This window comes from Apteryx mantelli, chromosome 13, assembly GCF_036417845.1.
Source record: "Apteryx mantelli isolate bAptMan1 chromosome 13, bAptMan1.hap1, whole genome shotgun sequence".
NCBI classification, from domain to species: Eukaryota; Metazoa; Chordata; class Aves; order Apterygiformes; family Apterygidae; genus Apteryx; species Apteryx mantelli.
Window position 1 is genome coordinate 3,774,118 of NC_089990.1, and position 25,225 is coordinate 3,799,342.

General features: G+C 41.3%; 1 protein-coding gene across 4 annotated transcripts in view; it reads right to left on the reverse strand.

Annotated features, from left to right (window-relative positions):
- TAF1 (TATA-box binding protein associated factor 1) overlaps nucleotides 1–25,225 on the reverse strand; it is a 38,416-nt gene that overhangs the window by 12,792 nt on the left and 399 nt on the right. For 2 of the 4 annotated variants that reach the window (XM_067303926.1, XM_067303925.1), the window contains exons 2-28: nucleotides 24,818–24,935; nucleotides 24,087–24,203; nucleotides 22,930–23,049; nucleotides 22,227–22,468; nucleotides 20,308–20,526; nucleotides 19,655–19,876; nucleotides 19,269–19,470; nucleotides 17,792–17,908; nucleotides 17,218–17,385; nucleotides 15,701–15,828; nucleotides 15,470–15,577; nucleotides 14,431–14,604; nucleotides 14,156–14,329; nucleotides 13,967–14,071; nucleotides 11,696–11,896; nucleotides 9,799–9,940; nucleotides 8,851–8,981; nucleotides 8,219–8,299; nucleotides 7,704–7,853; nucleotides 7,424–7,543; nucleotides 7,079–7,254; nucleotides 6,148–6,389; nucleotides 3,660–3,873; nucleotides 1,815–1,980; nucleotides 1,442–1,653; nucleotides 1,084–1,192; nucleotides 780–878 (exon numbers count right to left, since the gene is read on the reverse strand). In XM_067303926.1, the coding sequence (XP_067160027.1) occupies nucleotides 780–878; nucleotides 1,084–1,192; nucleotides 1,442–1,653; nucleotides 1,815–1,980; nucleotides 3,660–3,873; nucleotides 6,148–6,389; nucleotides 7,079–7,254; nucleotides 7,424–7,543; nucleotides 7,704–7,853; nucleotides 8,219–8,299; nucleotides 8,851–8,981; nucleotides 9,799–9,940; nucleotides 11,696–11,896; nucleotides 13,967–14,071; nucleotides 14,156–14,329; nucleotides 14,431–14,604; nucleotides 15,470–15,577; nucleotides 15,701–15,828; nucleotides 17,218–17,385; nucleotides 17,792–17,908; nucleotides 19,269–19,470; nucleotides 19,655–19,876; nucleotides 20,308–20,526; nucleotides 22,227–22,468; nucleotides 22,930–23,049; nucleotides 24,087–24,203; nucleotides 24,818–24,935 (4,257 nt within the window). Of the gene's footprint in view, nucleotides 1–779; nucleotides 879–1,083; nucleotides 1,193–1,441; nucleotides 1,654–1,814; nucleotides 1,981–3,659; nucleotides 3,874–6,147; nucleotides 6,390–7,078; nucleotides 7,255–7,423; nucleotides 7,544–7,703; nucleotides 7,854–8,218; nucleotides 8,300–8,850; nucleotides 8,982–9,798; nucleotides 9,941–11,695; nucleotides 11,897–13,966; nucleotides 14,072–14,155; nucleotides 14,330–14,430; nucleotides 14,605–15,469; nucleotides 15,578–15,700; nucleotides 15,829–17,217; nucleotides 17,386–17,791; nucleotides 17,909–19,268; nucleotides 19,471–19,654; nucleotides 19,877–20,006; nucleotides 20,255–20,307; nucleotides 20,527–22,226; nucleotides 22,469–22,929; nucleotides 23,050–24,086; nucleotides 24,204–24,817; nucleotides 24,936–25,225 lie in introns of those variants that run through there. The other 2 variants (XM_067303927.1, XM_067303928.1) reach the window with 2 other exon arrangements.

Here is a 25,225-nt window from a genome sequence, read left to right on the forward strand (position 1 = left end):
CTGGAATAAGGTGATGCTCTAATAAACAGCCATAAAGATGTGCTGTTGTCTCAGCAATTTGTTTTCATTGTGTACCCTACCTTAATGTGAATTAAGGCTCATATGTAGGCAAGCCTTATTCTTCTATTTTAAAAGAATTTTCTTGCCCTTATAAACAAAAAAATAATTCCCTTAATGTGAAACAAATGTAGACCCATGCACTGATATCAGGAAGTCGGTGGCTTTTCTGCAGATGGAAGATTACAACATGAATTGCATTTACCAACAAGATTTAACAAACATGCTTAACAGGAACACTGTAAATCAACACTAAGAACAATTCTTCTGTCAGTTGCCTTTGCAGTAACAAACTCATGTACTTCGTGATAGCAGATAGCAATGTGAAAAATGCAGCCTTTTGAGGAAAAGATATTTCTCAAATCTATCCAAAAGACACAGGGGAAAAGTAAAGCAAATACAAGATGTCTTCTGTGCTAAAAAGCCACAACTGCCTTCCCAAAACTCAAAAGCTAGCACACAACTTAGACAACCTACATGATTCAGTTTGAAAACCAAACACTACTTGCAGTGCAATAAAACAGAAAACTGGGAATAAAAACATCATGGGATACTGGTATGACTAGACTGTCCATAAAAAGCAGAGCCAGGGAGGGGGAAGGAGTTGTTGGAACACAACTTATCTAAGGGCAGTCTAGCATAATTTTGGTGTCTACAGCACACTACCTACTTTAACCATGTTGCTTAAGACAAAGGTTTTTGGTCTCATAGCCTTAACTTACATTAGGAAGATCCCTCATATCATTGATGATGCCCTCCAAGATGGATGACAGTGTCACCATAGGGTCTGTTCGCCGTCGGTGGATGGATTTATGAGGACGCTGAAGAAATAAGAGGCAGAAAAATTAAGGTACTTCCAAGACACAAAATAGTAATCTACAGAAATCCTAGGCAATTTAGTTTATTAATTTTCTGAGCAGGTGCCTCTGTTGCATGCTGAGGAGCACAGATGTAGTAAAGGAACTGGCTAGTTGGTACCAACAGAAACAAAGACAATAAAATCAGCTCAGTAACACCTTGACTCACATTCAGATAATCACAGTGAACAGTTGTCCCTACTCGCCGCTTCTTCTTTGGAGGAAGCTGCTGTTTAGGGAACTTCAGGACCAGTGATTTCCTGCGAACCTCATCTGCACTAAGTAAAAAGAAACAAAAATAACATTCTTCTCCAGTCCTCTTGTGAACAACTCCATTTGTCCCTTAGTATTGGCTCTGGTCCCATCTGCCATAATACCAAACGTACAATCTAAATACTGTCATAACAGCCTGTGTAAGCCCCAGTCACTTTATTCCTGTGATTGCTATACAGGTGATGAAGAGTCTGCACTCAGTTCTAAATCAGTTTTTCCTCACTACCAATCTATGTCTCTGCTTCTTCCCTTACCTCTCAATCAGCTGCTTTCCCAGGACAATTTTTGTTCCTTCTACTTTGATGAGTTCTTCATTATCATTGTGAATGACTGTTTTTTCCAGCTCTTCCTCCTGCTCCTCTGTCATGGCAACAGGATTAGAAGGTGGGGCATTTGTTTGGTAATAAAGAGGGCAGAACTTATTTGTCCTCATGTGGCCAATTGCACCACAAGCTCCACATTTTAGCTACAAAATATAAGAAAGAGATAACAGATCAGAATTCATACACAGACTATTAGTGTAGAGACAGACTATCATAAAAATCCTCTAGTCAGACCTTTCACACAACAGAAAACTACTCTGATACCCAAGATTTGTTAGCATGGTTTATGTATGGATATGCTTACTTTCAAGTCTGGACGCTCTTTCATCTTCTTGGGCTTCTTTTCTGGAGGGCCCTTAAGTTTCTCTTTTTCTTGGTTCCGTTTTAACCTTCGTAACTGTTCCTGGATCCTGCGCCGCTCCTTCCGCATTTCCTCGCGGTGCTGTTCATCAAATAGAGCAAACTTTCGTCTGAAAAAACAAAAGTTCTTCACCTGAATCGATGATTTACCAGGTGCTCTTCCATCAGTCCAACTTTCCTGGCACTTGAACCTCCATCACAAAACTCTGGAGGAGCCAGAGAATGTAAGGGCTGGGTTCTTTTGCTACAAATACTTTTCACATTATTTTAGGACTCCATTTAAATATATAGCTTTCTAGAATAAACATACTACAAACAACATTAAGGTTATGAAATAAGTTTGTCTATTCAACTTTAATTCAGCCCCTTTACACATTACATTATACAAAATAACTGTATGATCAAACGGTATCTCTTCCCCTCAGAATCACAGTTAATCAGTCCACAAAATGCATAGTACTCTGAATGCACAGCCATTAAATCTCTCCCTCTCCACACAATTACAGTGCCAGGTTTCCATACACAATTATTTCAAACAATTACTTTCCAGGGGGCCTTTCTACAATTCTCACTAGCACAATTTCCAAATGCCTCACTAACAAAGCAACAGCACATCATTTCATAGGTCTGAGGACCAAAGTCATGAGCAATTTAACCAGATCTGCCAGTAGTCGTCACTGGTTTTAGATGCCCCAAAATAGGATGCCTAGTACCATTCTGCACAGTACTTTGAATTTCGCAGATTCAAAGCACAGACTCCAATGACTTCAGGCATAGAACAAGCGAATACACTTCTAAATCAGGCTTCCAGCATTTTAAAGTTGAGACATAGCTAAATGTTGCCAGAGTGAACTGAGTTCCTTCTATGTCTAGACAATTTTAAGTGACTTTTGTCAGAAATGCAACTTCTTACAGAAAGCTGCTGCGAAAGCCTCGTTTTTCTGTCTTGTTCATTCTTCTCTTCCTGGGGGCACCTATCTTGCTCACCAAACACTCTCCATACATTGCAAAAACACACCCAAAACCCCAAGACTCAGTCTCCTTCACAAGACAATCTTGCATCACACCCTTAATGAAACAGAACTGTGATTGAACAGAACTTTCTGTGAACAGAACTGATCCTTTTCTGCAAATATCTAATAGTGCTTATTTGTGTGATTGCATTCTGCAGATGGCTTTAAATCTGGCACTTTTTCCATATTTTAGCATTCAATTTTGCATGTTATTATCTTTTCACATTGTGGACTATCTCAGAGAGTTTTAATAAAGCACTATGAAAAGAAGATTCCATTTTATGGAAGACTACTGATGCCCTGGCTCTTTGGTAACATGAGGTCCTTTAGACGGTAGCCAAGGAAAATAATCTGCTATGCATAGAAACTACATAGAGACAGCAGTATACTGATGCTATAAAACCAAACCAATAGAAGGGAAGCAGAGTTTTGCTGGGGCCTTTCAAATTTCTGTAGCCCACAGAGAAATGCTTCGATTTTATCTTGGATCCTATTCTCTATTCTGATAGCCTTCTCTCTTTGGGATATTTAAAATTGAACCCTACTAAAGTTTGCTCCAAAGATTACAAGAAATCATCTCTCCCTGCTATACAACAGTCATCAAGCATTTCTGCCAGTAGCCAGAAAGGTGGCATTTCCAATTCAGTTACACCAGACAGCATTTTTCATCAAATACTCCCCACAGGGCAAAGGAAACTAACTATTGATGTTTCTTCCTACCTCCAATAGTATGAACTAGTCTATGGGCAAATGAAAGAAAAACATATAGGTCTTACATGAACTCTTCATCCTTGGTAGTCCGTATTCGGCAGTAGGCATCAATAACAGAGGGCTTTCGAACTGTCTCACACCTCACATATTCCTTCCCATCCTCATCTCGAAACGTTCGATAGATTTTGAGGCGGCGGCCAGTGGCAGACGAATTAAGGCTGGTTACAGAGGCTGTGTCATCATCTTTGTGAGAATTTGCTGAAGCTCCAGAAGTTGATGCTACAAGAGTGTTTTATTTACTTTTAATTTCTTTCACGTTGTAAAAGCATCATTGTTTACACACAGGGAACAGTTTTGGCTTAGAAATTTCCAAGACACAAATTCAGGAAAACCTAAGGCAAGCTCATTTCTTTGAATATCTGAAAAAAACTAATCTCTGGAATCCAGAACGCACAGAGAAAGTAAGCAAACAGCATGGTGACAGAATTCACCAGACAGAACAGACAGAATCTGTTCAAGATCTTTTATTGACAATACAGTGATGGGTGCCAAAACGTTAAAAATAGTTTCAGTGTCTAGTTGTCTTACTTAGCATCTACCTTTCATTACAAAATTCAGCCTACATATTTGCACTAGGTGACTGGTCTGGTCAAAAGGAAGAAAGATCAAACAGAAATACTTAAGAGACAGAAGTAGCTGGTTTGTCATTGATTGAAAAGCACGAACAAGCAATACAGGTCTTTTCCTTGCTTATCCATGTTCTCTTATCATCATCAATCAACCCATCAATCTGAAACAAAGGCAGTCTATTGAATTATCCATATCTAAAAGAGTTTACAGAAACAACTCTGTTAGAAAGCCTGGAAATGTAAGTTTCCAAATAAAGGAGCCTTTAACCACCTCTTGGTAGGACAGAAATTGCAAACAGATAAGGAACTGTCTACAGAAGATACGGTGAAGTTCTTTTAAACCTAACCTTCAGCTGGAGAGAGATTACAAGTAAAGCTCCTCAATGATTGATCTTATTAAATGTGTTACGTGATGAATGTTACTTAATACAGCAGGTCTGCACTAATGAAGTTAGGTGACAGTAAAGGTAGGACAATCACTGTTGCAGAGGAGAAGGGAAAATATCCTTGGAGGAGAATATTTCGAGGACTGAAGGAAGGGAAACGTGGTGAGATCAAACAAGGAAACATGCACTTCAGCCCAACAAGAATACTGCTACAAGCTGGGAGTTGATCAGGAGACAACAGGGGAGGGAAAGCCGTGGATTATGTGAAATGAGGAATCCATCTCTATGGGGAACCCTCAGAGCTGTACAAAAATCATTTCTTCACTGGAGAAAAACATTCTTTACCATAAAATGTCTCTAATGAAAGTGGCAACATTACATCTGCATCATCATTTGGCTACAATACACACAACAAACTCAATGTTCCACACCCTCAACTGTCTCAGGAAATGGTCAAGAACACTGCAGATCTGTACTCAAACATCTGCACTATACTGCCTCCAATGCAGCATTTCATGGATTGTTGGGCCAAAAGGAACAACTACAGTCAACCAGGACCTGCAGTTGCCTAAGCGCAATCTGTAAGCCACTGCAGCATTGCTCTGCAGACTGTTTACAGTTATAATGGTTTTGATTATAAACCCAGAGATCTGGCAGAAACTGAAGGCCAATAGTTGTCCAGTTTTCCAACCGTGAGCTAGCCTTGTCTTATGTCCATACCAGCACCATCCATAATTTTGTTTGAGGGATTTTGTTCTAAGTAACGCTGGATATCTTTTCATAAGATAACAGTCATCAGGTAATCTTCCACATATCCCCTGTTAAAGGGATTTCCGACAGCGACAATAACATTGATCCAGATTCAGCAGAGCTCAACCTTGCTCAGACACATGCAACATGTAGCAGTGCTCAGAGCACCCTCACACACACACACTCATACAGTTCACTCGCAGGTCAAACACTTATACCCACTAATTAGGGACATGTCTGGCTCTGCTGGAAAGCATTTTAGATACACAAGTCTCCAGGAGATCCAAGTCTGACAACTGCCCAACTACCCCCTGAAAACACTGCCACAGCACAAAGTGTAACAGACACTGCTGTCAGCCTGCGTACTGTGCACATCTGTTCAATGTGCACAGCTGCGTGTACACAACAGATGCAATCAGAGTGCCATGAACTGCTTGCAAGAACACTGTTTTACTCATGAACACATCTTGAGAAAATTACTCAAAACAAACAAACAAAAAAGAAAAAACAGAAACTTGAGCATAAAGCAGCAGTGAATATCTAAAGAAGTACCAGAATAACTTTATAGTTCAGAATAGTCAAAGCTGTGGGCAAAGGAGACATTGTAAATGTATTTTCAGTCAGGAATTGCTCAGGACAAGGAAGAAGCCCCAGATAAGCACCTATCTATATGTTCCCCCCATGAGGAATCTGTGCTTTCCTCCAAGCGGCCAGACCAGCACACTTAGCAGCCTGACACAAAGTTCTACATCCTTCCCAGGCACGTTCTAGTTGCAGCAGTTACTTACACAGCCCTTTTTTGTCTCTCCTGTCCTTTTTGCTCCTCTCTTTGTCATTGCCACTATCTTCTCCCAGAAGCATCCTCTGCAATTCCTTTCGTTCCTGCTCTTCTCTTTCCCGAGACAGCTGAGAACTAGTTTTCTTGTTCTGTAACATATTCTCAATATTCTTCCCCATCTCTTCAAAGTCACTGTCTTCAGCTGAGCTGCTATCTGTGTCTGTTGACAAAATCTCAGTGGATTCCAAAACTCTGAAACAGGAGGCACCTTGAAAGTCAGTTACTTAAAAAAAAAAAAATCAGCCTGTCACCTTCCCAGAAAGAGAAGGCAAAAATGACACAAAGGTCTGAAAATGTTGCAAATCACTGCTCTTAAAGAAAAAAAAGACTAACAGGCATAATATATTCCCTTCTCAGTCCTTCTGTAATTCCCATGTCCAAAAGATTAACTGTCCCAAGCCTATGCTCTTCAACAAGTCACTTTCTTCCTCATCAACAGTATTATATTCCCTCCCTACCGCCAGCTCTTGAGCAAGAACAAGGAATAACGCATGAATTCTTCTGGAAGTCCCAAAGATTAGAACATAGGATTGGTAGTTGCTACCCAAGAGAGTTAGGGCAAACTGCTATTCTGAAAAAAAGAAAGGAAATAGGGTGGTAAACTACTCATCTGTGGAACATCTCATGCCATCATACACGGTGGGCTACACAACTCTTTCTACCTTTTCTGAAGGTCTATGATAAGAAGACACTAAAGCTACCCCATTAGTTATTATAAACAGTCAAAGGCCTCTTTCTCAGCAGTATATTTTGTGGGCCCAACTAGAAGAATCAACATCTATACCACTACATATCAGAGAGCCCCAGGCATTCATAGATCTGGACTTTTAAGGTGGGGACAGGGTGGGGTTCAAGGCTGTAAACATCAGATAAGACCTTACTTATTCTGCAAATCAAAGATGCGCTGACACTCCTCTTTGTATCTCTCTTGATGTTCTGCCACAGAAAACCGAGATCCACGTGCAAATTTGCTCATAGGACCTTCCCCTGAACGAGCCTGCTCTGTCGACATTGTGCGTACCACATCAATCACTTCCCACCGGGACAGCTTCTTTATCTGAAAAGAAGAAGTCGGACTAGAAAGGGCTTTAGAGACTCACAGCTGAGGAAACTGTGAATTTCAACTCATTCAACAAGGCCAGAGCAGAAAAGAATATGTCCCTTCCACCAGTTGCTGAATCCATCCATGAAGAGAACTCTGTATTTAGCTCCAAGTTCATGCTCACCTCCTCTTCAGGCACTCCAAATTTACGCAGAAGCTGTTTGGCATTTTTGAGAGAAAGTCGGCGCAGATCAGCATCTGTCCCAGTCACTGTCTTTTTCACTGGTTGCGGCTCCTTATCATCCTGTTCAGAGAAAAATAAAGCCTACGAATGTCATAACGTGTTAGTCTTTCCTAGGCTCACCTTCTGATACTTTCCTCATCTCATACCCCATATTTACTCCATTTCTCCTATCTGACTTCCAGTTATGGCTCCATGTTCAACCCAACCTTGGGAACAATACCTTTTGCTGAGTTGGTTTATTTGGAATCTTCACATAAGAAAATCCTTCACCACATCCAGTAGGATCTGCTACACCAGTCACTTCTAGAAGGCACTTGCCCTTCATAGCAGCAATGAAGGCTCGTGTGGTGTTCCATGGAGCTGTGCGCACCTGCCAGCAAGAAGAGAAACATGCCCTCACAATCCTGCTCCCACCAAGGAGAGTGCCAAGCTTATTTTGGATTCCCCCAAACGGAAAAGTTTCCAAATGATATAACAGAGCAGCTAAAGGAGCAGGCAGTGGAACTCACCCTCATTAAAACCCCCATGAAGAACCAAAGTGCTAAATAGCTTGAGGGGAACTGGCATGAAGGAGGCTGGAGCACAGGTGTAAGCCTGCCAGAAGAGTGCCCAGGAAAGGCACAAAAACATTTGATCTGCTGAATCCTATTTGAAATTTATTCTTTTTTTTTTTTTAAGGCCTCATTTTTTTCCTGCCATGTATATTTGCAGGCACACGCATTTTTCTAACAATACCTCATCATCAATCTTCATTTGGAAATCCTCTTCATTCTCTTCTTCTGGCGCGAAGAAAGATTTCTCCCCATAACCTGCATCCTGCAGAGAAATATTAGAAAAAAAATGAGAACCTCAAGTCTTGAAAAGCATATTATAAATCTCCTGCAGAGACCTGTCTTGCTGAACAAGAGCACTTGTACAGGCAATTGTTTGCAAAATTCACTGTGAGCCAAGAACTGAACCACAGGATCACAGGTCTCAAACTGCCTGGTATTTTGACAAGCTCCATAATCAAATATTGCACTCAACTTCAAAAAAATAACCAGTTTCTCTCAGAGACCAGTCCTGTCACACACTGGTCACTCTCTTCAGCTCTTTAGAGCTCCAGGTAGAAACAAAGTCCTTGCTCACATCTTCCCTTTCCTACCTTTGAGCATGGCTACCTCAACATCCAAATAACATGTGGTAAGAATATAATGGTTCCTTCTTTAAGCACTTAACTCCCTTCCTACGCAGCAGAAAATTTAGCAAGTTGCTCAGCTGTCAGGGTTCTAGTCTGCCTAACTATATAGCAATAGCTTTAGGCAGAAGGTGTTTCCCAGCCTCATCCTTCACAGTAACTTGCCCTGTAGCCTACAAGCAATGTTTACCTTCAGTCGCTGTTCAGCTGCAATCATGCTGTAATAAGCACAGCACTGTTCTGGGGACACCATCGCTCTGATCTCTTCCTCTGTCGGCAATCTGAAATCTGGCTTTAAAACCCACCAATTTGAGTCCATCCCTGAAAAATGCACAGATCAAACACTGAGTAGTTTCCTGCAAATGTTGGATAGCACCATCATTCTAACTGCATTTCAAGACTTGGCATCCTGCTGCAATGCTGGCTAATGGAGCGAGCATGACAAATCTGTGACCATTAAACCACTAAAAGCGCTCAGTGTTTGTGTTCTGCATTGGTCTAAATAAATGCTTCCTAACTCTGCACCACTTGTATCAGTCTTGTACATTCATGCCCAGTCAATGCACAAGCTACATTCCAAAAGCATTTAACCCACCTTTCACTTCCCTCCCTCTTCAATTTTCCCTATAGCTAGCCTAAAGAACTTTGTACTACTGCCTGTTAATTATTCTGCATACGCTAAAATCAGAACTCAGGCTCTCTGAGCACTATTAGACTCACGAGGATGGGACAGGCTTTTACTGGTGTGTGTTTGCTTGCAAAAAATAACATACCCATACACAGAGGGAAGGAAAGGTATATGAGCTGGTGTAACAGCTGTACATTGCTACCATACAAGTCAATCATTGCCCAGAGTTACAAAAAAAAAAAAAAAAAAAAAGTCCAAACTGTAGTCATTCTTCAAAATCAAGGAGAACTGTGCCAAAAAAGAAAGTATACATTTATATATTGGAACAAAATCTCCCAGCTTATATTTAAGTTTTTTAAACATACTTTTTCAAAAAATCATTTAACAGTTCAGGAGGAGATGCTGCCTCCTCCTTTGGAGCTCCTCCTGGAACTCTAAAGGTAGCAAAGGATGGGTTGGTTTGCACGGCTGAGAAGCAATGAGCAGCCTCCATGAGACACCTTAAAATACCTGTGCGTTTGAAATCAGCACAAAGCTTTAGCCGCTTTCGGATGCTACTCTCCGAGTGCGAGGGAAATGCCTTCTTGATATCCTCCATGCGAATTCTTCGAGGACGGTCTCTGCTCTTCCAGAAGAGGCGATAAATAAAAACCTAGAAAACAAGAGTCATTTGTGATGTCTGAGGGAAGAATACAACAAATCTGCAAAGACAGTGTAAACAATGCTGTTTCTAAGGTGACTAGTCCAGAGTTCCTACTTTAAACCCATTGTTTCTTAAAAATTTACCCAGTAAAGATTTCCAAGTCACATGTCTGCTTTCAGGTTCAGCTGTTTTTGAAAATGAGATGTGGGGAAAAAATCTGTTTTGAAAATTTGTATATTATCACATTAGAAGTGTTAATGCTTTGGAACAGAAAATTGAACTCTGAGAACGGCAGAGATTTTCCAGCCTAAGGAATGCACTTCTTTCTGACTACATGAAAAGGGCCAAGATAAAGCTAAGTTAAAAATCTTTTTTTTTTCTTTTTTGGGGGAGGGAAGGGAACAGAGGTGGGAAGGAAAGTGAGAAGAATCACTGATTCAAGAATTTAGAGCTGAAAGGGATTTCAAAAGGTCATGCAGTACATTTGCAAACTGCAAAATATAAATTACACTTTCCCAGTAGACAAACAACTAATTTGGGAAGGAGCAGGGGTGTGTGGAGTGGGAGAGTCTTGCTTGCAGCTGCTGTTACCAAATTTTAGAATCTATGATCTCCATTTGCAAACTCCTCTTTTGGGAGATAACTTGTAAAATTCAGAAAGAAAGAACAGAAAAACAGAGCTACCACAGCACCCTATGCAAAACTTATCCAAATAATTCCTTTCTGGGGGATCAGTTACAAACTGAAACAGACCTAAAATGCTTACCTGTGTAGCAGTTCAAATTTGTAAACAGTAAAACTTTAAGTATTTTTCATCCCTCATACACAGAAACAGTTGAGTAATATGTTAGGACAAATACTTCAGCAATGATCTGTACCAGAACTGAAGTCCTATAAGTAACAAATGTATGTTTTACAAATAAGAGTTTAAAAGCTGAAATAACTCAGTATTGAGCCTGCCTACTGCTATTTGTGGCAAGCAGAAACTATTTACCTGCTTCTACGACCACCTCAAACATGTAGCTGTGGTCTAAAATGACGCATTTGTCTAAAAGCTTTCAAATTCTCAACCACATAAAGAGATCTCCAATACTACTGGCAGAAGCTAAAATTGTTTCTGATAGAACTGTTACCTTTCAATTGTTTGGGATTACTCCAATAACAGTCACCATCTGTGGCTGCCAATACCTCCTGGGTTATAATTTTTAGTTAAACTGACAGTAAGCGATTGGAAATAATTTCCAACATCTAAATTTTAGGATACTTATTTGAATGGTCACTGACAATCCCACAGTTTAAGTGCACCAAGACCTATGAAATCAAAGACCTGTGAATCAACTCTAATTCTGTGCCATGTAATAAGACTGGGATCAGATCCCTTAATTATCTCTTGGTATAACCCACGTAAGTGTATTTTTATATTGTATAACCACTGCAAAGTTCACTCTAATTTGCTTAGTTTCCTACGATTTTATATAATCTTGTCAGCTTCTATCATGGCTAATAAATGCCTCGATCATATACTTATCAGACTGGATACAAATAAACAGGGGAAACATGCTACAAATCAATGGTTGAATGACAACCAGAAAGGTCTGTATGGTTAACAATCAACTCCTGTAGTGCTCTTACCTCAGAGATAAAGGCAGCCATAGCAGGGCCATGAGCTTCTCAACTCAAGGCTGTTCACATGAGGTCCATGGCTAAGCCATGGACTTTCTCCAAAGACCTCTCAGATCCCCAGACTGTATCTCTATCACGTACCTGCAGAAAATCTCTGATGTGGGTGTTAGCTCGTTTAGAGTTGGGACCAGGAACTTCATAAAGAGGGCACTCCTGACCAACTACAAAAATATCCACTAATTCTCGAACATAATAGCCTTGTCGTGTCCGGATAATTAGGAAATCTGTTTCAGGCATCTTATGTAAATAGATAGGGGCCCGGAAAAGGTTGTTTTCAAATGCCTAACAAGAGAAACAAAAATTTGAAAGTCAGAGAGTGACCAAAATTTGCAGGAGAACTTAAAGAAAAAAAACTATACAATCAGTGGTACACCATCATTTATGTCACAATATATTGAGATGTGTAGTCAGAACATTCCTTGTTTATTCAGAGAATAACCAGAGATGAAGCACAAAAGCGTAAGAAAGCCTAGAACAAATGCAGAAAGAGTTTGAAGGGGTCTCTGGACTGACCTTCACAGAGACAATTTAAAAAAGGACAGAAAGAATAGATATGCAGGAAAGTGCCACAACCATAAAAACCAACAAGGACACACGCACAGCCTGGGAATGGGAGAAGGCAATAAAAACGAGAACTGAAGACTTTGCTCAGAAACTGAGGTGGTAAGAACTTAACTAGGAAAGCATAGTGGCAGAACTGTTCAGTCTTTAAAGGTAAGGAAGTTGAAACTGGCACCAAGAGGCACTAGACTGAGCAGAATTGGCAAGAACATCCTCTGCTGTAAGGGTTTCCTCCATCCGTAAGGCTTCCATGAGCCTTACCCATTGCTACTCTCCCAGGCTACTCTCATCCACGTTGCACAGCTTTCCCTGAGGTGGCCCTGTCCTCACTTCAAGGCTTCCAGAAGTCCTGCTTTATCCCTGACCAAGTCCTTTTCAGCTTGAACAATTAGCATTGTCAGTTCTGTTATGAATCTCCAACACCATTCTTCACCCTAATTTTTTTCTGTGGTACAGCGTGGACAGAATTATTGCTGCAGCAACAGCAATTAGCATTAGCTGGAATGGATTTATTTTTGTATTTATCATGGATTTTGTAACTAGTGTGACAAGTGTGCTCCTTCCCCCCCCCCGATGTGCTCTCCCCCCTCCACCCCCAACCTGACCTCTCCATAAACAGCACATAGGCAAGGGCTAATTGAGCATGCGCCAACTAAAATCTGTCTAGTATGCAAATATGACTACGAATCAATCATCTTCCCCCCGTAAACAGGGGGCAGCCCAGAGGCCATTGAGCTCTCCTGCACGGCAGCGCGCTGCACTGCAGAACCTCCTTTTGAGCAGGGACGCCTGTCAAGGTTACTCCTCCATGTTGAGAGATTCCTTACCCATGACAGATCCTTGGTAAGTGACTAATAGCATGCTGAAACTTTGCAAAACTTCACAAAACTTTGCTAAATTGCATCTCTGATTGATTTTGCACATAATTCTTTACACATTAACCGCTGACCAAGTCTGGGACTAAGAGTGAATCTAGTCACCCCCAGACTCCCCTGAGGAGGAGTTTGGAAAGCAAGGGGGTCCACCCTGAACCTTGTGACTCAACGGGAGGGTCTCCTTGACACTTTCATTTGACCCTGTCCTCCATGCAGTAAATAACTGAGTGAACCTTGCCATCAACCCTTGTTAAATCACTGTCTTATTTACAATTGAACTCTGTTAAATCACTGTCTTACCTCAGTAAAACATATTGCTGCTTCTCTCTTACGAATGAAGTGCATCACTCCTCACTCATCCGCAACAACCACCTGGTCCTTAAAACATTCTTAATTTCTCCCATCTCAACCAAACGTCTTTCAACACCAGAGAAACTTGACTTAGTAACTGGCATCCGGCAGACCTATCCAATTAACAGTGCAACTTTCAGGAAAAAAATTGAGGTTTTGCTCACCTCACACACCCTGGACCATGATGCAGCCATGCTTTTTGTCCCCTCCAACACCTATTTACCGAGTTCCTCAGCACTGAAGCAGCTCTAGCCTTCTACTAATGAAGTCCTCTTTAACAACAAGATTTCTAACCCCATTACAGTGTAATGATTTACTTCCTGCAATACTACCATTTCCTACAACAATTTTAAAAACCGTACAACAGAGAGATACTTAAAAAACATTAAAAGCCAAGAACTGCAATATGATCAGTAAGCAGAGAGACTTAAAATTGGAAATGAAATTGCATCTGCTGGTTGAAAGTTGGGCATCATGTGTGATACAATAAACAATCAGGGCACGTAACATTCTACCTATTATCCCGTGTTCAACTCTTCCATCTTCTTATTCCTGCTTTTCTCACCTGCAGTAACTGGCCTGGATGTAGAGAACCCAGGAACGGAGAAGTGTGACAATAAACAGTCTCTCCATATTTACAGTCTGGAGCTCCTGGATCTTTGCCAGGTTTCTGCAACGTGCAGCGAAGATACAGTTAACACTCAGCGAGAGGCAGAAGAAAATCACTGTGCAACAGCAGAGCTTACATACTCACCCTTTTGTAGTAATTTTTTATCTTTGTTGCCATGCCAACCTGCATCATTAAAGGGGCATTTTCCTCACTGTATTCAGCAAGGATGAGATCTCCATCCTTGCCAGTTAGGTCCTGTGGTGTGCGCATGAAGAACATTTCACCGCCCCCGGAAGCCTGACGCTCCTGCTCTCTCATCTGTGCCAGTGAAAAGACAGCATTAGGGAAACAGCACATCAAGCATATACCATGCAAATGGAGTCACAGCAGACACCAGAAAAAGACAAAAATAACTGTACCTTGGCTTTCTTTTTTATATGCTTCAGCAGAGGTTGCACAGCATGGGGTCCCGGTTGAGACAGGGCACCAAAAGAGTATTTCTTCAGCGGAGGCCGATGAAATTGTCGGAGCTTCATAGGACCCATATGGGTGGGAAAGAATGGCTGGCGAAGTTCTACCGCTGGGATAGAGTGCTGATAAAAACAAAATATGCGTTAAAAATGATACATAGCATCTCAAAACAAAGATCATCCTCCAATCCTGCCAACCCTGCCTTATCTAATAGAACCTAGCAGCATTTTGATGTCTGCTAGTAATAACAGCAGTGCATTCAAATTTATGTGTTATCACACATTTTGCCCTTTGACAGGAAGCACGTAGGCTTGGGTATTCAATCCTTTCTGGCTGTGCAAAGACTACTTCTCATTTACTATTTCACAGGGTACCTACTGAGAAGAATTTTTATTACTTAGAAACATGCAAACCATTACCCATGTCAGTGAAAAAGCAGCACATTTTGAATTGCATACACTTTCCCCATTACAGAAGAGGCTGGAAGCAGCTGAGGTTTTAGAAGTGGACATTCAGTATCACAATGAAATAGGAAAAAAGTATCACCTCTTCACCAAGGCCTAGGCCATCAGTAGCTTAAATTCATCAATATTTAAACTATTTTTTATTATATCCAGATTAAAAACACACCAGTAGCAGAAGCACAGCCTTACTTATGCTTTACTGTCACCACTTATTTTCTCACCATCACTGCTTCAATAAGAGTGGTGCAGAAAGAATCACCAAACAAAAGCAAGACAGACATGATGCAGTAAGACCTAGCACATACCTAGCACGCCTCAATTTGATGGGACAGTCAAGAAAAGTTAGTTCAAACTCCTTTCTAAGCATTTTAACTAAACTATATTAAAATTCTCTTACATGAACACTTAACTGACCCACTATAACCCGATTTTCTGTTTTTCTACAAATCCTAAGTCATACTCTCAGAAACCTACTACCAAAACATTCTATTCCTAACTCTATATCCAGCAGTACTGTCACTACCTGGATGATGTTGCCTCCAAAGGTTCCTCGAAGTCCCTGCTGTTTGGGGTAGTAAAACTCATCATTGGAGAGGTTCCATGGATCCTTCACTTCTGGCTGAGACATGTTCTAATATTACAGAAAGACAGAGAGAGAAAGGTAAAAAAAATAAAACAAACCAACAAAAAAAACAAACCACCACATTCCTTTCAGGTCATTCCCAATCCCCAGAGTGCTAAAGCTCACGCTGACCTGCTGTGGTTCTTCCTTGATGACACCTGTTTTCCCCAACAGTATTCGACTCTTCTTTAGAGAAGATTCTTTCTTGTTCTCCTTGGATGGAGAGTTCAAAGTCATCTCTTCCTTTTCATCAGGAATTTCTAAAAAGAGAAGCAAACACACTCTAGGGCACTGAGGTTCCCTTTTCAGCACCACAGTTTCCCACTGAGTTGTTGATTTGTCAAGACCTTTTAGCCTTTTTGTTCTGTTTCTGGGGCAATTCTCCTCCTCCTGCACTCCTCCCCCTCTTCATCTGTAACCCCAAATACCACAGTGTAAAAACTGTCCTCCCCAGAACACAGAGAGTTGGCACCTGTAGTACATATGCCAGAGATATTTTCAATATATATTGTTTCAGGTAAGACCCACAGAATATAGTACGACATTGTCAAAGTGCCCCTGAAGACTGTCTCAGCTACTACAAAGTGCTTGACTACCACTATATCAGATCATGTTAAAGGGTTACTGATGCTAAACTGCATTAACCCCAGGTACATAGTCGTACCAGCATGTACATTGATAACTGTACTTAAGATGAAACAAGCTCAGCACACACACAAAAGCTTCATACTTAAATCTCTACCTTATCTTCTTCAGCATTATGAAGAATTGGGTGGGAGGAAGGTGATTGTGGGGATGGTTTGTGGTACCCATTGCTCAAAACATAATTTGCTAATAGTCTAATCAAGTAAAAGAAATAGCATCTGTTCTGCCAAAGCTATTCTAAAGAGCTGAAACTAGTCAACATTGGGGAAAGAAGTGCCAATACTGTTCCCCAAATGCATGGTTTAATAATCCTTTTCTTCCCCATGTATCTACAACATGAAAGCGAGTCTGAATCCAAAAGTAATATGGACCTGAATCCAAAGGGGATTCCTGAAAAATTCCAGGAAAGTAGTATAAATAAAAGTGTTAGCAATTTGTGAAGAGTGGATTCTCTTGTGCAGTTTTCACAAGAGAAGCAGAGCCTAGCAACATGAGCTTGGTAAGCATCTGTGTCAACTTTATGCAGAGAAAGAAACCTTTTGGATCTCGTGTTATTCTACGTAAACTAAGAATGGTTTGCATCTGTCATCCATTTGTGGAAACACGTTAAACTGTGTTATGTACTTCGGATTTTGGAAAAAAGTATTTTAAGTTTGTTTCTACTGCAATCAACCTCAAGCTAAGAGTGATTTTCAAAGTTGCTGGCTAATACCAAAACATTCTGAACTATAGGTACAGAAATCCTTATGACTGCACCACTTTCCTGAGAGCTTACACAGCACTATGCGTGTCCAGACCATATACAAGTGTAGCAAGATACACCTATCCTCCTTTTGCTAGGTCTTTGATCACTTGCAAACGGTTTTCAAAAGTCAGGACAAAGAAAGGACACATGCATTGACCCAGTCCATTTATTTCCACTATGGTGAGAAAAATAAACCCTTGCTTCTACTTTAACTTATATTTTCCCATTTGAGTCAAATTTCTGGATGCTGTAAACATACCTAGAATTATATTTTCATCATTTGGATCAAGTGTCAAGACAGGGGGGTCCAAGAAGGTTTCCATTGCCTGATCATCCCAGATGATATTGTCTTCCCAACGGCCATATACTAATTCCTCATTATCAATTGGAAAAATAGAGTACCAGGGCTTATCTTCATCCAAGGAAACTGCAAAGATCATAAGGCAGAAACTTTGATAGTTTAAAACACTACTTTGGCAAAAATCCATTTCAGAGCTCATCCCACACCATATTTACTCAACCTTCCCCTTCTTTCCATGCCTTCTGAGGCAGGACCTTTAAAGGGCAAAGAAAACAGAACTTTGAAGCTAAAAGAAAGAAGAGCCTCAAGTCTCACTTTCACCAACGCCGAGAGATTTTGTTCCACTGAAACACAGAGAATCTCTTTAAGAATGAAATAGTAGGTCCTCTAACAGGTTTTGAAGCAAAAGCACATTCCTTTTATCTACACTTTGTTACCAAAAAGGACCTTGTTATTGCACAGAACCCAAGTCTATACAGAAACATGTGTTACGTGCACATATTCATAGGCCAAAGATTGACACCCTCGTTACCTTGTTGTTCAGGGGTCTGCTTTTCTTTGCCCTTTGCTATACCTAGGACTCCTGCAACACTGGGTTTCTGCGCTAGTGGAATGGGTGGATTGAGCAAAGAGCCACTTCGGTTCAACCCTAGAGAAAAGGGAAATAAAGTAAGGTTAGTTTGAGTTGGAAGATTGAAGGAGGTGTTCCATTGCCTTAAATCCAAATTTGGAGTTGGATGGAGAATGGTTTCCCGTTTGAACCAGGTTGGTTCTATTCGTCATATCACAGATCCTAGACCCAAAGAGTGTCACGTTTCATCAGTATAGCTACGACTAACAATTACAAAAACATGTTCACCTACAGCTTAGTCCTGAGGTCTGCAGCTTCTTGAAAGTTTTGTTGGCTTGTTCTGCATAAGCTGAATAATGATGTGTGAGGTGCCTTTCTATCTGTTCCCTATAAAAGAGGGAGGCCTTGAGCAGACTGTTGCTGCTGACAGAACAGTTGGTCTGACCTCCAACAACTTCCTGTCTGATGTCAAACTGTCATAGGAAAAAAGTAGACCTGAACGAACTGTTCTGCAAAACAGCTTCTGCAGAAGCTTCTTGCCCCCAGCCATCATCCTTCTCCCAGGGCAGACCAACTCACCTATGCCCTTATGCTACATATGTCAATGTCACATGTCACGTACGTCAGTTAAGTCAATGTTTCTGGAAGGCACAAAACCTGCTGTACGTGAAAAAACCAACCATGTTTGGCATGTACTGTAGCATTCGATGGGACTTACACAGCGAGCCCAAACCTGAACTGGTCAGGCAACAACTGTTCTAAAATAAAAACTGTAATGAAAAGCTACCTCCAATCCACCTCCCCAGCTCCTCAGGATGTTTTGCACCCATAGCTGAAGAGCAAAGGATTGAGGCTAGCACCCACTGAAGATGGAAGGGAGTGACATAAACTGACATTCCCATTAGTCTTTCCTTGTAAAAGCAGAGTAGGACATAACAAATAGAAAAACACATTCATTCTACACAAGTAATTTAAATTTAAAATGCAGCTGTGTCTAAGAGAAGTCTGAAGCTTGTAAGAATTGTGACCCCTTACCGAGAAATAACAGAAGACCACTATTAGTTCAGGAAAAACTTCAGAAGACCTTTACAAAATTCTTCCAAATAAAAACATATACAGAAAATTCCATTGGCCCATAAAGGGCAGATATTCTAAGTGTACCATTCCTTGATACGAATTTAGATGGATCAAGTATCCTGTACTCCAGATGGAGAGAACAAAGCCAGAATTGATATTTTCTTCAACAGAAGGGACCTAACTCTGTTTCTGGAAAGAAAATAAGAGACAGAATTCTGCGTGGAGCTGCAATTTAATCAAAAACGTTTCCTGACAGGAAGAACTATGTTCTGTATTTGAGAAGAAAGCATGCAATGAATCAGCTCAACTACACCAAACACAGTCACTCAAGATCCTACCAAGATGCCAGATCACTGCTTACCTTGTTGGGCATTGTATGCAGTGGCATTTCTAGTCATGCTGGACGGCAGCCAGCCTGCCAAACTTGCCCGCTGTGTTTTAGTCCCTTTGTGTTTTACATCTTCTCCATTCCAGATAACATCATCCTCCCACTGGAGCTGTGTCACCATAAGGAAGTGCTCATCAGCTAGCAGATCATCCTTCTCATCCATCAACCCTGCGTCCTGGAGAGGAAAGAACAGTTGCTTAAAGACCTGCAATGACTTTATGCTTTTAAGCTAAAGAAGAAAAATTAAGTTTCATATTATCTACTGCACAGCCATCCACCTGCCCAAGACCAAGCTCTCATTGTGCAGCAATCCCCAGCACCGTACACATCTCCACTCCTTCCCTTGCAGTTCCTCTCACCCTCTCATCTGCATGTCCTTTAACTTCCTGCTCTTTCTTCTTCTCTTTCAGCTTGAAACCATAATCAAATCCACTGCCATCCTCAGGGATCCCTAGCATGTCATACCAGAGTTGTGCTGGGCCGTAGCGCCATTCTGCCACCTTAGGTTTTGTATCTGTTACTTTGTCTATATCACCCGTTGACTGGGAAAATTTGGATTCCACAGGTGCCATCATGGTAATCTGAAGCAGAGCAAAGGAGAGGATCATTACACTGATGGTCTAAGTGTCAGAAACAAGTTTCTTCCTTCAAATTTCCCAGCTCATTCTCAAAGGAGAAAAGTATTTCTAAAAAGTGCTTTTCCATACTTACTAGCTGTCTTAAGAACGTTCTGCAATTAAGGCTTCCAAGAACACACAGATTTCTTCTTGATACAAAGAGGATAAGCTCTCCTATTAATCCTGTACCATGGACGCAGCCTTCTCAGTGAAAAGCAATCACCTGAAGTCACTGACTAGTGTCTGGAGAGGAGCCTCTGCATAGCTGGAATACAAGCCAACCCTGTCCTCCAGTTTTGCCTTGGAGGAAAAGCTCTTTACACTAAATGTCGCTGTCCAATTCAGTATTACCCCAGTGCTAGCTGGCGACCCTCTCTAAGACTCAGATATCCCACCTCATCATCTGAAAGGCACTGCTCAGGAGGGGGAGGAGCAGCAAACTCATATTCCCAGGGAGATTTTCCTTCCATTCCACTCTCAACTACAACTTCACCCTCCTGTATCTGCACTTCTTGTGCCAGCTCCCGATGTTTCTTCTTGCGTTTCCTTCGGGCACTACGCCAGACTGAGGGAACATTCTTTCCAGGGCCAAAGAGACGGAGGAAACGCAGCACCTACAATAGGAAAAAACAAGAGGGTCAGACAAGAAAAGTGCCGTGGAATGCTTGTCTGTCTTTCCCTCTCTGAAAAGCAATAATGAAAGAGAGCATTCTGAAATCCTGTACTTGACCTGTATTACAACCCCAATCCCCGAAGCAGGCAACAAGCTCATTGTTATACTTGAAAAAAGTTTCTGATCCATCTCTGACATCACCTGTTTTTCAAAAGGATTTATTCTTAATTTCAGAAGCAAAGAAACTTAAAACAGGGAGGAAAGAATGCCTTTACACCTTGGGCGTGGGGTGAGACAGTACTTGGAAATAACTATTTCCTTATTGAACAATTCATAACCTTCAGCAAGACACATGGAGACTGAAGAAGAGTTGATAAAATCATTAGGAGAACAGACAAAGTTATACAAACAGAGATTTCTTAAGCAATCGGATAGAAACAAACACCACAGACCAGAAATACTACATTTCTTTCACCTCCAACACAATTCAGTTTCCCTATTTGTCTACTGTATACCTCCAAAAAACTGCACTAATGGCAATAGCAAACTTTCCTTTCCGTATTTTCTATGATGATGATCACTGCCTTTTAAGCACTGATAAATTTATCTTCCGAGTACCCTTTTAAAGAGGCAAAGCATTATTCCCAAATGAACTGACAAATTTAGGAAACAGGAATCAAGACAAAGATTTGCAAAGCCATCTATTTATTTGCTGCCCTGATCTCCAGAGGAAATAATGTTTGTATGATCACGCTGTCCATCTCTGCCCACATCCATGTTATCCTTCTCCCCCAAACTCCACCAAGTAACTTCTGAACCCTTTTGCCAGTTTCAGTGAGGTTTTACCAAGGGCAGAGGTCTCAGGCATAGTTAAGCTCCTAACAGTTTAGTGAAATACGAAGTCTGCTTCTCCACAGGCTGTTTTAAGTGGTTCCATCAGGATAAACAGTACTGCATAAACATGCACCTTCTTAGACATCAACCAGTCCTCCTGACCAAATCTATAGGAATTCACTACTTGGTACTGATCAATTTTCAGTCATATTTATCTTAAAAAAAAAAAAAAAAAAAAAAAAAAAGCTAGTCAAGGCTTATAGTGAAAAGTTCATTTACAATACTTTTCTAATCACTGCCAAAGAATTCAGTCTGTACAAGAAAGCAAAGAATTATGATTTGCCCCACCATTCTTTCAACCAAATTGTTACTGATACGATCTCTGATCCATAATCACAGTGGTTTTGAAAGAGAGTTAAGTAAAGGACACAGACCTTGCAGATTGTTTTAGGAAGAGCACACCAAGTTCAGAACAGCATGAGAGGAGCAAATATTTGGCAGAAAAGCCAGAAAGCAAGCAGATTAAGTTATCATTCCATTTTTGAACCATCTGGCAAAAGCATTCTCTACTCCACCAGAAAAAAAACATCTTAATAGATCTGTGCCATGGTTCTAAAGAACAGCAAAACATTATTTCACACTCGGATTTATATGACACGTTTTAAAGAGGCTCCTACAGATGGTAGGAAAAGCACCGCATGTAAAGCGGTCTGGAAACAGCAGCCCACAGAAACTAAAACAGAAAAGAGTGAGACAAGCCAGAACACCCAAGTGATTATGGGCTGCATACCCTTAATACTTTATCATTCATTCTTAGAGGGCTCATATAATAGAGTTTCTGTTGCTTCCCCATATCTCTTACTATACCTTTCCTGGCCGAAATTCCGGGAAGAGCTCTGTAACACTTGGCAACTGTTTGGTAGCATCTCGCTGCATGATTCCTGCAAGAGGAAGTGTGAGTTTGCCTTCCTTGGATTCTGCCTGCCTGGCTTCTTGAGGTCCCATCTCTGACTCAGAATCAGAGCTGCTGCTGAAATCCACCTTGTCGGAGGCAGCAGAGGAAGGAGCAATGATGGAGGGCAAAATGATACCGTCTCCATCTTCAGATACTACAATAGAACAAGCACCTTATAAACAAACAGGTTTCCTCCCTGTCCCCTAGTACAACCCCATAATGCCACATCTACTGTTTATATCAAATTATGCAAAGCTTAAGCCTCTGTAATTGTTGCGAGTACCATTCTGGTTTAACTTGTCATTTTATCCTAAGCGTTCCAGGTGAATTTCCCAGCCACAACTGAGAGGATGAGATAAAAAAGCAGTTTCATTGTGAATATCAGTATTTTAACAGTCACTAGAAATAAAATATTTCACTCTCTATTTTACCTAAGAGCTCGCTTCAGACAGTCCCATTTCACTGCATATCAGGACAAAGACCCACCTTCAGACGCAGTCTGCAGACAGAACTTTGATCACGCTCGGGTGCTTGCCGCAGAATGAATTGCTATGCAGCAGTGTCTGCTTCCTTCAGACAAACCATACCGTCAGAGAGAAGAAAGCCCTCACTCACCAGTGGCAGCTGCATCCTTTTCATCTTCTTTCTTTCCAGGTACTGGAGGTGGGGGTGGCGGCGGCATCAACTTGGAATCAATATCTTCACAGTCAGCATCATAATCATCCTCATCTTCATCTAACCAGCCAGGAGACAAGAATGCGTATTAAGCTGATAATAAAAGGGAACCAGACACCCTTCCCCAGCTACATCATCCCCTCTGTCCCAACCTGTAGAGGCGATCATGTCTCCACACTAGCTTAGTAAGATGACCATTCTTTTTGCTTAACTAGACCCCAAACTCTCACAACTTCAGCTTTCCTGCACAAAAGCATTTGCAAAATTGGAATTTAAGAAAGAGTGGAATGGGAGAAAAAGAGTAAACTGACAGCAAGCAAGCAGGAGCACTTAAAAAAAAGAGAAGAAGAAGAAAAACATACTGTCATCACCTCTCTTTACTCAAGCTTTGCAGAGCTAGTAAAGCTGCTAAAGAAATAAGAAAATAAGGTTGAAAAGTCCAAATCAACTTTACATCCCACCAGCAACAATATGACAACAGAAAGGTAAAGCATAACACAACTTTAAGAGATAAGCAAAAGATTTAGCAATTGCATTAGCAACTACTGAAAGGGAAAAGCCACAGATGTTTGAAAATTTGTTTCTGCCACAGAGCTCTGGGACTGATAAGAGAACCAAAGTGCCTTCTGGAGAACAGTAATTTTTGACAAAAGAATGCAGAGGCAAAACAGGAGAGAGATATTATGGTTGCAGTGACTCATTAAGGGATCAGGACCTCAACTCTGTCTTAGATTACTCTCTGAGAAGGAGCTGACTGCCTGCATAGCCCTGCTCCTAAGAACACAGGTTAAAGAAAGATCAGCAGGTATCAAGTATTCTCTGCAGGGGATCCCATGGCAAAAGAAAGAACCTGGTTTCTCTTCTGAGTATAGTTTAACTTTGAAGAGCAACTCAGCCATTAAAAAAAGGAACATATCTAGCAGAACCTTTATCCAGTGAACAAGGCTTTCCAAAAGCTTATGTTCTTGAAGCAATGAGTGAGAAGGGCACAATAACACAACTCTTAAGAGAACCAGTTTCAAGGCCAATTGCCCCAAACACATATCACTAACTGCCAGTCACTTCAGCCTCTTTTAAGTAATACTTATCCCACTTACCTGGTCTTCGAACTGGTTGAAGGCTGCCCATTGCCTGCTTATACCTACGGCTCTCATCTTCTGCCACTTCATTAATATCTGAATAATCAACAGCATCTTCTGTGCTCTTAACCCAACCTGAGAACAGAGAGAAAAAAAAAATCTAGTCACACAACACTTAATTTTGATATATATTACTAACATCTGACTTCACTATGCACATATGATTCCTTCTCTACATCTCCATTTCTTAGAGGAACAAAGCATTTGATTAACTTCTCCCATCAGAAGATTTTTTCCCTTCATTCCAGGCAACAGCTCCAACACTTCAATTTCCTATAAAGACTGATAAGAAGTAACCAGCTTTAACACAAGAGACACCTTTCACTCAGTGAGACTGTTCAACAGACTCAAGAATAAAAAGAAATAATAACAATAGACTGGGCACTGAATAGGATTGTAAGAATTTAAAATAGAGAAAAACATAGAATAAATTTATTTATGAGGAAAAAGAGACAAGAAGTGAAAAACTAAACAGATTAAGAGAGTAACTTGCAAAAAGGATCAAGAGATAAAGTGAGATTAACCCTGGCAAGAAAAAGGAGGTGATGCCTTTGTCAGACGAGCTGTGACCAAATAACATCATGGTTTTCCTTTCAGCCCTAGAAGACCTAGGTGTTTATTCTTCTCTAATAAGAGCTCTGATCCCACAGGTTCTCCATCATTTAACTATAGCTAACCCAGGGCCTCACCTTCCTCATCCAGATGGGCTCCATCAGCCTCTGCGTTATCATCCTCGCTTGCTGTGATCTCAGTGATCAGGTTGCCCAGTCCCAGGGCACCCAACCCAGCCAGGTGCTTCTTGGATTCCTGGAGAGACCAAAGCCATATCCCAGCTGGGAGAGTCCTCCAGCTCCACCAGCCAGGCTAAGCCCTCAGCTGCGCCGTCCCATCCCAGAGCCGGCACTTGCTGCCTGGTCCCATCCCGGAGCCCAGACCGTTGGGATCTCCCCCTGGTCGGGTCCCGGCACGGAGCCTGCACCACCAGGAGCCCTTCTTCCTCCGGCCCGTTCCGTCCCGGAGCCCACACCCACGGGACCCCCCGTCTCAGGTCCCATCCCGGAGCCCGCACCACCGGGACCTCCCGCCGGTCCCGTCCC